Below are 17,446 nucleotides of genomic sequence, written 5' to 3'. Positions count from 1 at the left end.
AAAGGGCTAGCTTCTTTTAATTCTCTTCTGTATAATTTGGTCTGTATAAGGTCATGTAGTTTGGCTCCTTTCGCTGGAGGATCTCGAAGCACTCCATCCAAAAATACCCTTTTTTCCTGTTGGTGGGAAGTGGAAGTGATGTTATTTAAATTTCCATAACACCATGACTTGGAAGATCTAGGGATCAAATTTGTTATGTACTCAGATATAATCCTTCATTTAAGGATGGGGGAAATGAAAGACTGGGTCTAGTAAGTAGAGATGGTGTGGAATTCTAGAAGCCTTCTCTGACTCAGAGAACTAGTGCTAGTGAGTGATGGTGGTGGTGAGGCATTGTAACTTGGGTGTTGTACTACTACCAACGCTAGTTAACTACTAGTAATGACACCGAAAATGATGAGGATATACTTAGAGGAGGAAAATGGGGTACTCAAGTCCTTATTGTCTTCTGTCTGGAGTAATGTTTGAGGATTAGTATATTGCTCAAGAGCATAAGTGTGTCTACTCTTTCTGGGGACTGTGATGTAAATGAATCTGTGTTGAACTACTGTCATTTACAATGTGCTTTTATCAGACTTCTCCTGTAATGTAAAAGAACTAGAGGGAAATACAGTTGTGATTAGTATGTGCCAATGAATTGTTCCCTATTTTCATTCTGGAGCCAAATGCTTCTGTGGTCAGTTCTGGAGTTTGTTAGCTCATAGAATGTGTTTCCTTTTCTAGGTTAATAGTTACTAATGTTGCTGCCTGTTTGTTTCCTGCTTTATTTAGGTTTCACGTCCTTAGCAAGCTACTAAGCTTCATGGCACCTATTGACCAAACTACAATGAATGATGATGCCAGGTGAGTAATAGATTAATTATGTGTCTCAAATGGCTCCATGACAGCCTGATATTGACCTGTTCTACAGCCTGTCACCCTCTCCATTTCTTCTTATCAGTTAACCATTTGTCATTGGCATCATAGCAAGGGTCCTTGTCACATCTCTTCACCCCATAATTACTGTAAAACCAAAACAAAATTTCTGTAAATATCAGTGCTGCCTCTGGTGGGTTTTTGTTTGTTTTCGCTATTTTGTTTTTAACTTTAGCCACCTGCCTAGGACATCTGGGCTTTTCTCTAGGACAGACAGACGGGTCAGGACAGCACTTGTACTTGCTCTGTGTGTTTGTGGGTTTTGTGCATATGCTCTCCTTTAAAAAAAATTTTTTTTAATTTTTTTTTTTAATGTTTTATTTGTTTTTGAGACAGAGAGAAACAGAGCATGAACGGGGGAGGGTCAGAGAGAGAGGGAGACACAGAATCTGAAGCAGGCTCCAGGCTCTGAGCTGTCAGCACAGAGCTCAACGGGGCTCGAACTCACTGACCGTGAGATCATGACCTGAGCCGAAGTCGGACGCTTAACCGACTGAGCCACCCAGGCGCCCCTAAAAAAATTTTTTTTAATGTTTATTTATTTTTGAGAGACAGAGGGAGGGAGACACAGAATCTGAAGCAGGCTCCAGGCTCTGAGCTGTCAGCACAGAGCCTGACACAGGACTCAAACCCATAAGCCATAAGATCATGACCTGAGCCTAAGTCAGACGCTTAACCGACTGAGCCACCCAGGCGCTCCTGCTCTCCTTTTTTAAAATGGCTTGATACTGCTCTAGAGATGTGTATTAAGTTGTGTTTGTTCAGACTGCCATTGAGGATTTTCTTAGTATTTTTACAAAAGAAATACATGCTCATTTTATAAAACTGAAACAAAATAGAAATATATCCAAGAAATGTATCCTCATAATATAACAATTAATAATTAGCCATTTTTTAGAGAATAATTCCTTCTACATTTATTAGTTGGCATTCTACATTGTAATATGTTTATAATATTGCTTATTTAGCCATATCCCTTCTCTTTCATTTATTTGTCATTCATTATATTAGTATGAACTCCTGCTTTTTTTTTATTCAGTGAATTATAATCTATTACTATCATTTATTTTGTTTTAAAATTGTCCAGCATTAATGAAGCCCTTACAAGCTGGCTTTTGTCCTTTTGAAATATCCCCATTCCTTGAGTACATTCTTACTTTCTAACAGGATATTCTAGGCTCGTCTTATACTTTCCCTGTTCCAACCCTGGAGTCTGTCTTTCTTCAAGGAACCCTGATTCTTTTTTGTGGATTGTGGTATTTAGAAACCAAGATCTGTGTGCTAAGGGTGTTCATTGTCACTGGGTTTCACTGTTGCTAGGTTCTTTCAACATAGGCAGCTAGGAAATGTGTGTATGTAAGTATGTACACATGCAGGAGGGAGCCACTGTAGCATCTTTGAATATTTCCTTTCAGTCTTTTTTTTTTTTTTTTAATTTCCTTAAACATTTCATTTTATTTATTTATTTATTTTAAAGTAATCTCTCTACCCAAATTGGGGCTTGAACTCATGACCCCAAAACCAAGAGTAATACGTTCTGCTGACTGAGCTGGCCAGCTTTCATTCTTTATGAGTTCCCTTCGAGTATATTCTTATTTTTCTTTAGAATATAACTAAAATTATATTCTGTTGTGAATTTTTCATTTAAATATTTTGTATACTGTGAACATATTCATGTCACTAAAATGACTATAATATTTTTATGTTCCTTATTTAACCATTCACTAGTTGTTGGACAATTATTTTTAATTATTGCTGTAAATAATGCTGTGGTAGACATTTGTAAACATAAATCTTTACCAAGTGAAATTATTAGTCCTAGGGTAAATACATAATAGTCTGCCAGTTTTATTTCTCAAGGTACATTTGACCTTTTTATTTGAGAGTGTTGTTTGCTGCTAAACCACATCAGATTTTCCCTCCTGGCCTGAAAAGTAGTAGATCTGCAAGTTTACGTGAACACAGTGATTACTTATTTTTTGTTTGCCCTTGTTCAGTATCCCGAAGTACAAAAGAGCTTATGGAAGGTTCTAAATTCATTTCCGGTCAGAACTTTGTGACTTCGCATGCTCACCTGTGCTTTTTGCAAGTGAATGCTTTTGTCTGGCTGGCTGGGGTTTTTTGTTTGTTTGTTTATTTCCGCTTATTTCTGGATCCAGTCTGTTTTTTAAAATTACAGAGTAAATTGAGTGCAACTTAAAATCCCTGTCAAGACAACATGAAAAGTTACAACAAAGGAAAAGAAAACTAGATGTTTAAAACTAAAACAAACCCATTTAAGGAAACACTATTCCCCCAGGCATAAAGTGAAACCCAGTTTAAATATTAGTGCCATCTTTTGAATATAGTACTACTACTAGATCATTTAGAAATCAACTTTTTGTCCTTCTTAGTTGGGATTTTTCTTGAATCACCTAATATCCCAGGGGCACTTCGTTTTCTTAAATCTTACTTATTCACTTAAAATATCTGAGGGTTGCAACCACATGTTAGCCAAAGATTACTTGAAAATGGCTCTTTTATTTAGGATCATGTTGGACTTTGTAAGAAACTTAAAACCTGCCTGCAGAGGCATAAGCAAGTGAGAGTTTGTTTTTTGGGTTTTTTTGGGTTTTTTTTTTTGACAGAAAAATTGTAGCTGTAGCATGCAATTACTGCCAGTGGTTTTCCCTTCTCAATGATATAAGGGCCAGCATCTCTTGGTCTTTCTCTTGTGGTCCCAAGATGGCAGCTACAGTTTCAGCCATCAGACATGTTCAGGGCAGGAAGAAGAGAGGAAAGAAGTGATGTCAGATTTACCTACTTTCTTTTATTAGAAAAGTAAACAACAACAACAACAACAAAAAAACAAAAGAAAAGAAAAGAAAGGGAAAAGCTTCCCCAGAATCCCCTCTAAACTTATTCTTATATCTCATTGGATAGAACTGTGCTAAGTTGCTCCTTCAGGTAGAGCAGGCAAGGGAGAAGGGGTTGGGAACATTTGTTGGGTGATAGTCCTTCCGGCGTTCAGTATTGGTGGGGGGTAAAATGTTGTCTCTTGTGGACTGATTGCTTATTATCAGCATTGTTCTCCAGCTTGTTGAGCCCACTTAATAAGGAATTTAATAAAAGTCTTGTAGCTGGACAACTGAGCATGTGTTTTTACTGCAGCACACTCCATTCCCTTTGTGCTTCCCAGGGATAGGAGGCATTTATCCACATAACTGCTCATGCTCCATAGTCTGAATAAGCCAGGTTGACTATGGGTAGAGTAACTGCGTATTAGCTCTCTCTGCTTCTAGTATGCAAACTCTCAGGGCCAATAGGTGTTGTACTTTATCTTAAGAAAGAGGTAGTCATGGCTTGGCCCATTTTGTTTTTCTTCGAGTAATTCCATAACTGGAGACTATCTGCTACTGTACTGTTTTGTCTCTTACTTTGTACATAACAAAATATACTGAAGGATGGGAAACTTTTATAATTGTTAAAATATCAGTATCAGTATATACCACTTTTTCTCAAATGAATATTATGGTTTTGCTAAGTTACAGATACGTCATTCTTGGTGTGCATATATGAATAGAGAATTATTTATGATTTTGATGTAGAAAAGGGCTTTGTAAACATGACACCAAGGCCAGAAATTGTAAGGAAAAATATTTATAGATCTGACTGCCTTAAGTCACATCGAAAAAGACTTTGAAACAGAGTGGTAAGTAAATGACAAACTGGCAAGGAAAAGTTCAAAATATGATATTTTTCTTTACTATGTAAAATACTATGTAAAGAGTTTTTAGAATTGTCTAAGAATATCCCAGTAAAAATAATGGGCAAAGCATGTCAACAAGCAAACTTAGAAATCATTTTTTAAAAATCTCAAAAACGTAAAGACTGTCAATCTCATTAATCAAAGAAATGCAAATCAGGGGCACCTGGGTGGCTTAGTTGGTTAAGTATCCCACTGTTGATCTTGGCTCAGGTCATGATCTCATAGGATCATGAGATCAAGCCCTGGATCGTACTCTGTGCTAACAGTGCAGAGCCTGCTTGGGATTCTCTCTCCCTCTCTCTCTGCCCCTCCCCTGCATACACTGCCTGCCTGCCTGCCTGCCTGCCTCTCTCTCTCTCTCTCTCTCTCTCTCCCTCCCTCACATAGGATAAATTAAAAAAAAAAAATGCAAGTTAAAATGATATTTCATTGTTTTCCTTATAAAATTACAAAACATTAAAAGCTTGGTAACCCTCAGTGTGGATGGTATGGGGAAACACTTTCATATACCGTTGTCGGGAATGTAATTGGCAAAAATCATTTTGGAGGGCCATTTGGCAATGTGTTTCAGAATTTTAAATGTATACTTACCTGTTGACCCAGAAAAATCTACTTCTAGGAATTGACCTAAGGAAATAGCAAGTCGGCAAATATATTTGCATCAAGAATCTTTACATTGTGTGTCAGCTATACTTCAGTAAAAGAATAAATAGGAAATACAAAACAAAATAAAAATGTTTGTTGCAACATGGTTTATAATGGAGGAAAATAAGAAACTAAATGACCAATAAGCAACTAGTTAAATAAATCACAGTGAAATTATAAAGAGCTTTTAAAGGACAAAGTAGTGCTGTAGGTATTAACATAATGTTCAATGGAAAAGTAGGCTATAAAATACTATACTAGAATCCGCCTTTTTGACTAAATAGATACATGTGATAGAAAAAAAGTGATACTTTAAAAAACCAATTGTGCTGTCATAGATTTCCAGGTTATTTTGTTGACTGGAAAAAGAAACAGTGCTTGTAACACCATCCACTTGTTTTAAAAATAAAGATAGGGGCGCCTGGGTGGCGCAGTCGGTTAAGCGTCCGACTTCAGCCAGGTCACGATCTCGCGGTCCGTGAGTTTGAGCCCCGCGTCAGGCTCTGGGTTGATGGCTCAGAGCCTGGAGCCTGTTTCTGATTCTGTGTCTCCCTCTCTCTCTGCCCCTCCCCCGTTCATGCTCTGTCTCTCTGTGTCCCAAAAATAAATAAACGTTGAAAAAAAAAATTCTTTAAAAAAAAAATAATAAAAATAAAGATAAAAACAGGCATATATGTACATATATGTATATAAATGTTACAGTGCTTAGGGAAATGTTTGGCAAGACCATACATCATAATATCTACAGTGTTTACCTCCAGGAAAGGAATGGCATGAGGGAAGGGGTGAGGGAGACTCCCAATGTTTTGTTTTCTGTACTTGTGTTTTGGTGCAGTCCTTTGCCATGAGGATGGACTCATAGAAGTTCCATTACAAAGTAAGAAGCTCTGACGCAGTGTACAGCAGCCGCACCACGTGTTTGTTGCTGGGTGGCAGGGAGGAGAAAACACATTGACTTTTTGGTCTGTGTATTTCCACGGTGTTCGGAGTTTTTCTACAATAAGCTTACACTGCTTTTTATCACCAGGAAAAAAGGACATTTTCCGTCAGAAAATTATATCGATAATACGGAGAAGAAGTGGGAAGGTCTTGATTGTTTCTGTATTAAAGGCTGTAAATGGAAGATCTCTCCCTTATGGTTTCTGCCCTATGGACCATGTGGATAAAACTGGCTTTTTCATCCCTGACTAGTACCCTCCACCCCCTTTTTTAATCGTGGTAAAATACACATACATTTTCTAGCCCTTTGATTTCTCATTCCCAGAGGCAGCTCCACCTGTGGTTCCCACCTTAGCCAAATCTGGGGAGAGAATCCCTTCTCTTTTCTTTGTTTCTTGGTTCCAGTTTATTGTTCCACACATATGCCTGAATTTCCCAATGCTCGGGGGGTTTTTTGGAGGAGAAGCGAGGCAGAATCTGAGTGTTGTTTACCCGTCCTTGGATCCCCAATTTGAGCTAAAATCATCCAGTTTGAGCTAAAAAATAATTTGCACTGGGTCAAATTTGAATTGAAACTGGAACGTAGTTCTCATTAAGGGAGAGAATAGAAGAGATCTTTAACCCCGGCTGTTAAAATATCCTTAGTGGAGAAAGAAGTGCTATCTTTAAAAGGATCTTTAAAAAGGCAGTGGCATCTTCATTTTGTGTCTCCTGTGATGTGGTCTATGTAGTGTTGTCTATTTAGTTAATTTCTGCTGATACATATTCTTTTCTCATGCTAGCAGTTTTTATCTTCAAGCAATATGTTTTTTAAAAAAACACCTTTTAAATGCAAAGTAGCCCAGTTTGTGCCCCTGTGTTACCAAATTTTCCTTTGGGGGAATTTTTTCTGGATAAACTTTGGCTACTAATTTAATGCCTTTATGTGCTTTTAGGTCTCCTATGTTAGAAAGTCGCGCGTAACTCGAGATACTTCATTTGTGCTGGTCCAGTAGATCTTTACAACATTAGGAGGTAGGCAGATGGTTTCTGTTGCAGGCCTGATGAACATCCCCAGTACTGAGAGAAAACAAAAGAAACCCCACTTTGCCGACGTATTCCATGTTTGCATGCAAGGAAGTAGGTTACTATGAGCCTAACAATGATCACTGACTTTGGCAAGCCCTTGATACGGGGCAGCTCAGCTCTCAGAGCAGCTACTGTTTGCTCTTTGAGTCATCTTTGCTAAGAGGGCAAAGTATCATATGATATTGTAGAGACGACAGGGTTATCCATGGGCTAAGGAGGAGAAAAGGTTTGGTGTCTCTTTGGGAGAGAATCCCTCTAAGTATATTGTTACCACTGAGAACAGGTCAGGGTGCTACTTGCATGATTTACAGGATTGCTGTTCGGCCTCTCTGATGACTAAAGTTATTCTGAGCTTATCAACATTTTAGAAACAGCTTACTTTACATGGTGTGAATCCCCTGGAGTGATGTTAGACCAGAGAGAGTCTGAAGTAAAAATTCAGATGATCTCTTATTATAGTTGCAACAAAATGAAGAATTTGGAGGTTGTGGAAATAATCATCTGGGGTTATTTTGCCTGTGTTTTTGAAAGACCCTCTCAGGCAGACTTTTAAAGAAGTTAATTCTTGTTTTTCTGTTGTGTTGATGTGGGTCAGATAGTAAAATGCTGGTGTAACAGGGAGAAGCAAATTCTGAGGGAGACCTCAGAGACAGGTCCAGAGATGTTCCTCATACTGGCTGCCACCTCAGATTTGGGAAGGGAGTCCACGTGTGCCACGTTCTCTGTTGCCATGGTGTGCCCCTCCACAGAGCATTCTGGCTGTCAGCATGGGGAGGGGGGGGGTCTCAGCATCAATTAGCAGCTGGAATGCGCCAAAGAAACTTGGTGTTTGCAGCATTAACTGCTGCTTCAGACAACTGTTCTTATATAAACCCAATTCTAGTACCCTCTGTTACAAGGCTAGGTTATTGCATTTTCTTGAGAAACTTGTTGTTGTTGTTCTTGTTGTTGTTTGAAGCTTTGTTTCTTATTACAAAAATGGTAACACTATTAACACTTTATAGGTTCCCCATTCCTTTGCAAAGAACTTAAGGAAATTCTCAATAGAAACTAAGATTTTCCATGTTAGCCCCCCGTTTTCTCCCCTACAATAAAAACACACTTTTCCCTACTCCTGTTATGAAGCTTGCTGGCATTACAAAAGAACAAAGAGGGGTGCCTGGGTATCTCAGTCAGTTAAGTGTCCGACTTCAGCTCAGGTCATGATCTCACAGCTGGTGAGTTGAAGCCCCACGTCATGCTCTGTGATGACAGCTCAGAGCCTAGAGTCAGCTTTGGATTCTGTCTCTGCCTCTCTCTCTGCCCCTCCACAACTCATGCCGTGTGTGTGTGTGTGTGTGTGTGTGTGTGTGTGTGTGTGTACACACACACACACGCATATATATATATACATATATATATATATATAATAAACATTAAAACAAAATTAAAAAAAAATGAGAGGATTCTTTAATGAAAACTAGGCACCAAATACATTATTGTTTTACATTTGGAGTTCTAGAAAAGAAACGTACAAAGGTAATCCAGCATTGTAAAGTGCTTTGTCAACATCACTGCCACGTTGTTCTTGAGGTGTCTTGGTATAATAGAATTTGTACAGGCAATTTATCTTCCGCTTGCCATTTTTGTGTGTGTGGGTCTGCACCCTAAATATGGGCACATTCTACCACTCTACTGATGATATTCTTCTCCCCCTAATTGGTAACCCAGAGGTTACTTAGACCATTTTTTACTACCCTTTGCCTACTTTACCCCTTTATTTAAGAGAATTTGGCATTGAATCATGGTGATATATTCTGGTGTAGTTTGCTCTGCATTTGAGAGCACATCAGCTAATAACCCCAGAACTACCCTCCACAGAGCATTTTTCGCTGGTTAAAAACTTGCAAGCAAGAATGGTTAAGATACAGATGCTTTCTCTGAGGCTTCTTATCTCCTAAAAAGACACAGGTTATTCTGACAGGTGAAACAAGTCCGGGCAAATATGCAACATTGATCTAATCAGCAGGAACGAGAGCAATATTTTCACTGGTGCTGCCTTTTACCAGCGTCATTAAAGGCTCCCATTACTCTTTTATTAGAGGCTCCCTCTCTTTCTTATCAGATTACAGAATGAACATAACTCACAGCAGTGATTTGATCTCTTGTTAAAGAGGATTACAGCTTTGCATTAACTCGGATTGACACAGTTTATAATTCGCTTGTTGATACTCAGGCGGGCAGCATCACATGTTTGACCCCCCAGCAGTGCTGAGGGGAAAGGACCCCCATACATCATCATTAAAGATGGCGTCCAGCACAGAGATAGGAGGCCTGGGGCCTTCCTCCTCCAGTAATGTCAGAAAGGACAAAGGAAACATTCTCAAGTTCAAACCTGAGACGTGGGCCACAGAGTTTTAAAACTGGATTGAAACTGCCATTGTTTTTTTCTGTTTTTCCTGATTTGCTACTGTTCAGTCTTACACAATTCTAGTGAATTTGCATTCTCAAATTGAAGCCTTGGTTCCAAGCAGGATATAGAGTGATAAAAGCACATCTTCTAGAAAGAGATTGTAGATGCTGAACAGATAAATCTCTCCTCAAAATGGGGTTTCTTGACTATAGTTCTCATTTCGGTTAAATTCCTATCATTTCTTCAGAGGATTGTGAGTCCGTTTTTTCCCCCAAAGGGATCTTTCACATTCTTTAAAGTGAATGTAAATGTTTCTCTTAAGGACTTCCTGTTTTTAAGTTCTGGTGTTTTATTATTACTATCTTTTAAAATATAACATCTTATAATATTGTATTAATTACATCTAAGTATCCTGAAGGGGCTAAATGTTTTCACGTTACTTTTGTATTTCCCTCAATGATCACTGAGCCAGCGTTAGGTTGCTAAGATATCTAGACCATTTCTGTTTCTAAGTGCATTCATCCTTTGCTCTGAGTTATCCACCCTAAGTCTGCAGTGAAATGACACAGAGTAATAACATCATATTCCATTTATTGAGTGTTTACTATATACCAGAAATGGTGCTAAGCTGTTCATGTACCTTTTCATTCAGTTCTTAAAAGAAACCACTGAAGTGGTTGACATTATCTGCATTTAATAAGAATACTGAGGCATAGAGCAATTAAGTAACTTGCCCAAGTTAAATAGCAAATAAGTAGTGGAGCTGGTATATGCATTTAGGAATGTGAATTCAAACCTGCTGCTGTCTCCAAGACATGAGCAAGCTTTTAGAGATATGTGGGATAATGTGCCAAAGTGAAGCTGCTTCTCCCCATTCTTAATGTGTATACAAGAACCTTTCTGTCAATTAAAAACTTGTTTGGCGGGGGGGGGGGGGGGGAGGGCTTATCTGGATTAAAATGATGTTTTGTTTTCCTTTTTTAAATTTTATAATAGAGATGCTTTTTATATAGGGGAGGTTTGCGTAATAAGTCATTCACATTTTAGTATGAATCACAGCATAACATGCCATTATGGTTACACTTTCTTCTGATTACAAAGACCCTAAATCTTGGGGCACCTGGGTGGCTCAGTCATTTGAGCATCCAACTTTGGCTCAGGTCATGATCTCATAACTTGTGGGTTCGGGCCCCGTGTTGGGCTCTGTGCTGATGGCTCAGCCTGGAGCCTGCTTTGGATTCTGTGCCTCCCTCTCTCTCTGTCTCTCCCCTGCTCGTGCTCTGTCTCTCAAGAATAAATAAACATTAAAAAAATTTTTTTTTTAAACAAAGACCCTAAACCTTATAATCAGCTTTGAAATCTGATATATTCTATCAGCTTGCTTTTATAGTTCTACACCTGCCGTATTCAGGTCACCTACTTTCTTTATAGACAGTATCTTTTTTTCCCCCTGTAATAAAAACAATACATGCATATGGGAGAAAATTTGGAAAATACAGTAAGGACAAAGAAAAATTCATGTTATATGCTATTGAGAGTTGAACATTAATGCTTTTATATGTTTTGTTTGTTTGTTTTGTTTTGAAAGAGAGTGTGTGAGAGGTAGAGGAAGGGAGGGAGAGAATGTTAAGGCTCCACACCTAGCACAGAGCCTTATGCGGGGCTCAATCTAACGACCCTGAGATCATGACCTGAGTCGAAATCAAGATTCACACATTTAACCTCCTGAGCCACCCAGAATCCCCTTTATATGTTTTCTTGGAGAATTTTTGTGTGTGTGTATTTTATAAAGATATATGCATATATGTTTGAATCCCTTTTTCTGGTTAACTTTATATTTAAGCATTTTAACACCATTTTTTTAAAGGTATTTGGATAGCTTTATAATATTAAATTATGGAATATTGGACATTTAGATTGTTTCTAATTATTTTTATTTCTTTTTAAGTAATGCTGCAGTGAACATATTTGTACAGAATTCTGTGTTCTGGGGTGTCCCACATCAGGCTCCACACTGAGCGTGGAGCCTGCCTACAGTTCTCTCTCTCTGTTTCTCTCTGCCCACTCCCACGCTTGTATGCTCTCTCTCTCTCACTCTCTCTCTAAAAAAAAAGAAAAATTTTTTTTTAAATCTGTGTTCTAAGTTTTGCTAGAGTCTTTAGAATACATTCTTGGAAGGGTAATTCCTGGATCAAAGGCATAAACCTCCTAATGATCTTGATTAGTTGTACTCATTTGTATGCCCCTGCTCCCTCACCGGTTAAGGTTTGTCATTATACCTTTGCTAATATGGAGGGTTATGTTTCAAAAGTGTTATCTATTATGATGTGCTAAAAGTTATTTACTGCTTTATAAGCTAGTAACAAGTGACACTTGACTGACCTATACTGTGCTAGCCACTGAACTAAGTATCTAATGTTTATTTTCTCATTTAATAGTGAACTTGAAGTGTATGTATATTTATTAATCATTCACATTTCTGTTTTATACTCTGCTTATTTGCCTTTTAGTTTTTCTTTGCCGTTTGTATGAGTAATATCTATTATGGTTCTATACTGTATTTCATACAGATTTTTTTTTTCTTATCTTGTTTGCCTGTTGATGTTAATGATTTTTATTGGTCACAGATAATTTTTCCTTTTTTTAAAAAAATTTTTTTAACGTTTATTCATATTTTGAGAGACAGAGCATGAGTGGGGGAGGGGCAGAGAGAGAGGAAGACAGAATCCAAAGAAGGCTCCAGGCTCTGGACTGACAGCACAGAGCCCAACACGGGGCTCAGACTCACAGACCTGATCATGACCTGAGCTGAAGTCAGAGGCTTAACCGACTGAGCCACCCAGATGCCCCAATATAATTTTTCCTTTTTTATGTAATCAAATATATAAAACCTTTTTTCTTTAGAATATTTCCATTGCTTTTATGATTAGCCAGTCAAGCCCTGCTGTATCCAAGGATCAGATATTCACCTGTGTTCTACTTGGTTTCATCTGATTTTTTTTTCTTACTTTTAATCTGCTTGGAACTTTAATATTCTGTTCAGTGGTCCCTATTTACTGTTTCTGCTTCTTTTTGAGTCCGACCGTTTTTGCTCCTTCCCATGTGGACTGTTACACCAGCAGGCTCTTAACAGCTCGGTGTCATGTGGTCAGGCCTGTGGATTGTTGCCAGAGTGAACCTTCCCAGAACAGAGGAGCTGCTCTGTTGTTTGTCGTCTACAGAACTCAAGCCGTACTGTTCGGCCCTGCCCCTCATGGTCCTCACCGGTGTCAGCCTGCCCTCCGTGTGCTGCCCCCACAGCCCCTCCTCCACCCACTCCTGCTTGCGTCTCTTGACTCTGCTCTCTTAACCCGGGCATCTCCTCACCTCTTCCCACCCTCAGTCCTTTCCTGTTGGAATGAATATTCATAGTCCTTGACCGACCCCACCAGGGAGGCCTAGGTTCACCTCTCCATCCCACACTGGGCTGGGGGGCTCGCTCTCCCTGGAGTTTCTACTTGTTCCTCTGGAACAGTATTTATCACAGCTCACAAAAGCACTTGATAGGGGTTTTCTTCTCACTAAGAATGCTTACCTGTCGGGTGCCTGGCTGGCTCAGTCGGAGAAGCATAGGACTCTTGATCTCAGGGATGTGGGTTTGAGCCCCATGTTGGGTGTAGAGACTACTTAAATAAATAAACTATTTAAAAATGGAAAAAAAATGAATGTTTAACTTGTAAGTCAAAGTAGTACACGTATATTTACTGTAATCTTGTACTTGGTTTTGTGTCAAGGTTTTATGCTCGTACATTTGGAATAATTTGATTCCAGTTTTATCTTGCCTTAATTATATAACATTTTTGTAGCACAAGTATTATTTGCAAAACCATTTATTTAAGGTCTCTTCCCAGTTGATGCCAGCCTCTCTCAGCTAGAGGGTTGATGCAGGAGAGTGCTTGTGTGTGTGTTTTGTGCTAACAAACAAACAAAGAAGGCTTCCCTATGTGGCTCAGTCTCCTTTACAAAGCAAAAATAGTCCTTCTTGTTTATGAGAGTCTTTTTTTTTTTTTTTTAATGTTTGTGTATTTTTGAGAGAGAGAGAGTATGTGAGCAGGGGAGGGGCAGAGAGAGAGGGAGACACAGAATCTGAATGAAGCAGGCTCCAGGCTCTGAGCTGTCAGCACAGAGCCCGACATGGGGCTCAAACTCACGAACCTTGAGATCATGACCTGAGCTGAAGTCAGACGTTCAACCGACTAAACCACTCGGGCACTTGCTCATGAGAGTCTTGAGAATGAAATGTTCTTTTAAATTTTTGTTTCTAAGAAGGACTGTTTTAAATGTAATCCATACAGTTATTTAAATAAACAAAATGTGGGGCTCCTGGGTGGGTCAGTTGGTTAAGGATCCAACTCTTGATCTCGGCTCAGGTCATGATCTCGCATTTTGTGAGGTTGAGCCCCACGTTGGGCTCTGCACTTGCCGGTATGGAGCCTGCTTGGGACGCTCTCTCTCCCTCTCTCTGCCTCTTCCCCACTTGCTCTCTCGCTCTCAAAATAAATAAACTTTTTAAAAAATTAAATAATAAACAAAATACATGTTTTCACATGGGTAAATATTAGGTCATTGTCCCTTTGCCTGCAGCAGAAGCATATCCATTTCTGTGCAAACCTGAAAAGAGTTGGCTGTAGATCTCCTGTCTGAAATGCCTTTGAAGGCTTTCAGCTTATAAGTCTATTTACAATTTGCTGGTAAGACTATTTTTGCAAACAGTCCTATAAGACAGATGAGGAAAAGCTTTTGCCTCTTTTACTGAAATCTCTCCAAATCATCTAACTCCTTTAATATACTCTCCCCTGCTCCCTTAGCACTTTGTACTTGTCCATATTACATGTCGCATTTACCACCAGGCCATGCCCTAATTAGCTGTGGGTTACATCTCCATGCTAAAACACAGCACTGCTTGAGGTCCAGCTCTATATTTTCTTCTTAGCTCTTGGCCATGTTGGGAGATCCTCAGAAATGAAGAGTCCAGCTCTAGGACCTCTCATTCCCAACCCTTTACTTAGAGAGGTTTTGAGGTCATTTTTACGGAGAATGAGCCTTGGGAAAAGATCTTTCAGGAATACTCATGTATTTCCATCACTTCCAGGAGCACACACATAAATAAACTTTGTATTCTACTGTAGGTTTCCTCCTGCCTATCTTGGCTGTGATATCTACACTAGGTTTGGTTTCTGTGGCCCTCCTATAAATTGTTAGTTACTATGGAAATGTGAAGACTATAGACCAGGATCTGTCATGACCAGCTATAGCTTTAGGTCAGTTTTTTGGACTGCTTTCAGGATTTGTTTGGTTTCAGAAGAAAACAGTTGTGGAATGGATTCTTTTTTTTTTATTTATGTTTATTTATTTTTGAGAGAGAGACAAAGTGTGAACAGGGGAGGGGCAGAGAGAGAGAAGGAGACACAGAATCCAAATCAGGCTCCAGGCTCTGAGCCGGCAGCACAGAGCCTGACGTGGGGCTCGAACCCATGAACCATGAGATCACGACCTGAGTCAAAAGTCTGACCAACCCACTGAGCCACCCAGGCACCCCTGGAATGGATTCTGTGTGTGCATTAACAAGGCATAATAGTCCCTGGTTACCTATTGTTATTTTTAGTGTTGGTAGTAAGTGTCAAACTAAAAAAGGATATTTAAATAAAGGGCATTGCCTCATCCTACTTTGAGTTCAAGGTGCTGGGAAGCTCTGCATTTGTAATGGGAAGCTATTACTAACTACCCTGGAAATGAGGTCTTGAATGAGCCATAACCACACCTTGTGTTTTATCCATTGTCTCCCTCTGGGGAGCTGAACACTTTATAAACATTAACTCTTTTACCCTCTGGGCACCTCCACTTAAAAGGTAAATAAGACTGAAGGCTCTTTCTTCTCCAATATAGATGAGGCGGCATCAGCCCAGTGAGGGAAATGACTTGATCAGAGGCAGGGGAGGCGTTCATGGCCTGAGGTGTTTGGAGTCCCAGCAGTGGACCCTGACGGCATGGTGGCCGCTGACACACCCCCAGGAGACGCAGCGCCGCGTGGTTCCCCTCTCTGCTTCTCAGGCGGGTGGGGGTTGGGCCTTTGTCTCACGTGGAATGTGAAATGCTGCAGGGACACGCAATTGTTCTTCAGCGCTTTGTGCTCCTTTATAAGAAAGAAGAAATCGATACGCATTTTCTCCTGCACGCACTTGGCAGCACACTGCCTCCTCGCCTACCTCTCTGTCCTGCAGGGGAGGCGCGGCTGTGCCTCACAACAGACTCTGCCGGCTTCCAGGCACAGAGGGGCACACTACTCCGTTTTTACTTAGCAAGTAGGCTTTTTAAAACTAGCCTTCTAACTGGGATCGGTCATCAGACTGCTGGCTTCAGTGACTGGTTGGTGAACGAAGCAGGGCGCGATGGTCCTGTTGCAGACATCTGGAGGCCACGGGTCCTGGTCACTACTCCTGGGGAAAGTTAGGTGGCAGGTGTCTTGGACAAACCTTTTTTCCGAGGTGCCTGGGTGACTCAGTTGGTTAAGCGTCTGATTTCAGCCGAGGTCATGATCTCACAGTTTGGTTTGTGAGTTCGAGCCCCGCATCAGGCTCTGTGCTGACAGCTCAGAGCCTGGAGCCTCCTTTGGATTCTGTGTCTCCCATTCTCTCTCTCTCTGCCCCTACCTGCTTGCGCACACTCTCTCTCTCACTCATAAATAAATAAACAATAAAAACGCCTTTTTCCAAATTTCTGATTTACAGAAAAGAGGAAGAAGTACTTTGAAGGATACTATTAAGAGCCAAAATAGACTGATAGATGGAGGGCATCAATTTGTATTCTATCAATTAATATAAGTAAACTGCCCAAGCCAGAGCTCTGTCTCAGGGCATATTTTATTTTTGAATCAGAAAATGTGGTATTGGGGTGCCTGGGTGGTCCAGTCGGTTAAGCTCCCAACTCTTGATTTCATCTCAGGTCGTGATGGAGCCCCACATCGAGCTCTGTGCTGACAGCACAGAGCCTGCTTGGGATTCTCATTTTCTCTCTCTCTCCTCTCTCTCTCTCTCTCTCTATCTCTCCCCCCTTCCCCCTCTCCCTCTCCCTCTCTCCCTCTCTCCCCCTCCCCTCCCCCTCTCCCCCCCACTTGTGTGCTGTCTCTCAAAATAAGCATTTTTTTTAAAAAGAAAATATTTATTAAAAAAAAGAAAGAAAATGTGGTATCGATACCTGTAATTTTGTAGCTTCCTGCCATTAAGCAGTTAAGTGTGGGCCTTGAATGATAGAGAATTTGCTGCCCTTATTAACAAATGGCAGTTTAGGTGACAGCAAGCCTAGCCTGCGGGGCCAGGGCATGCAATGCCTGTCTAGGTGAGGGTGCCAGAGCCACGGCCGTGGGTGTCCTGCCCACCGGAGATTGTTAGTGCTGAGAGCGAGCGTGGATGAGATTGCCAGGGGAGAGTGGGAGAGGGAAGAGAGGAGAGCCAAGAATAGAAATGAGGAAAAGGTCTACACCCCTGGCCAGGAGGAAGATGAAAAGACAAAGAGGGAGGAGGAGCAGGGGAGAGCACAAGATCCTTGCACCCCAGGGAGGAGAGTGTCAGGACTTGGCCCCAGGGCCCAGAGTACCTCACACCACCAGGTGCCTGGTGTTTGTGTGCTCGGTGCTCACTGCTTTTGTTTGGAATGGTGCTGGTTTTTTTAGTCAAATACGTCCTTCAGCTGATTACCAGAAG

At 40.4% G+C, this 17,446-nt stretch overlaps 1 protein-coding gene across 2 annotated transcripts in view; it reads left to right on the top strand.

The window, feature by feature from the left end:
- AATF (apoptosis antagonizing transcription factor) overlaps positions 1-17,446 on the top strand; it is a 105,287-nt gene that overhangs the window by 79,020 nt on the left and 8,821 nt on the right. The window contains exons 11-12 of one of the 2 annotated variants that reach the window (XM_045488134.1): positions 772-843; positions 6,336-6,889. In XM_045488134.1, coding sequence (XP_045344090.1) covers positions 772-843; positions 6,336-6,474 — 211 coding nt within the window. In that variant the 3' untranslated portion in view covers positions 6,475-6,889. Of the gene's footprint in view, positions 1-771; positions 844-6,335; positions 6,890-17,446 lie in introns of those variants that run through there. The other variant, XM_045488135.1, reaches the window with a different exon arrangement.

The sequence above is a fragment of the Leopardus geoffroyi genome, chromosome E1, assembly GCF_018350155.1.
Source record: "Leopardus geoffroyi isolate Oge1 chromosome E1, O.geoffroyi_Oge1_pat1.0, whole genome shotgun sequence".
Lineage (NCBI taxonomy): Eukaryota > Metazoa > Chordata > Mammalia > Carnivora > Felidae > Leopardus > Leopardus geoffroyi.
Note: the sequence above shows the minus strand (reverse complement) of the source record. Positions and strands in the feature narration are given on the sequence as shown.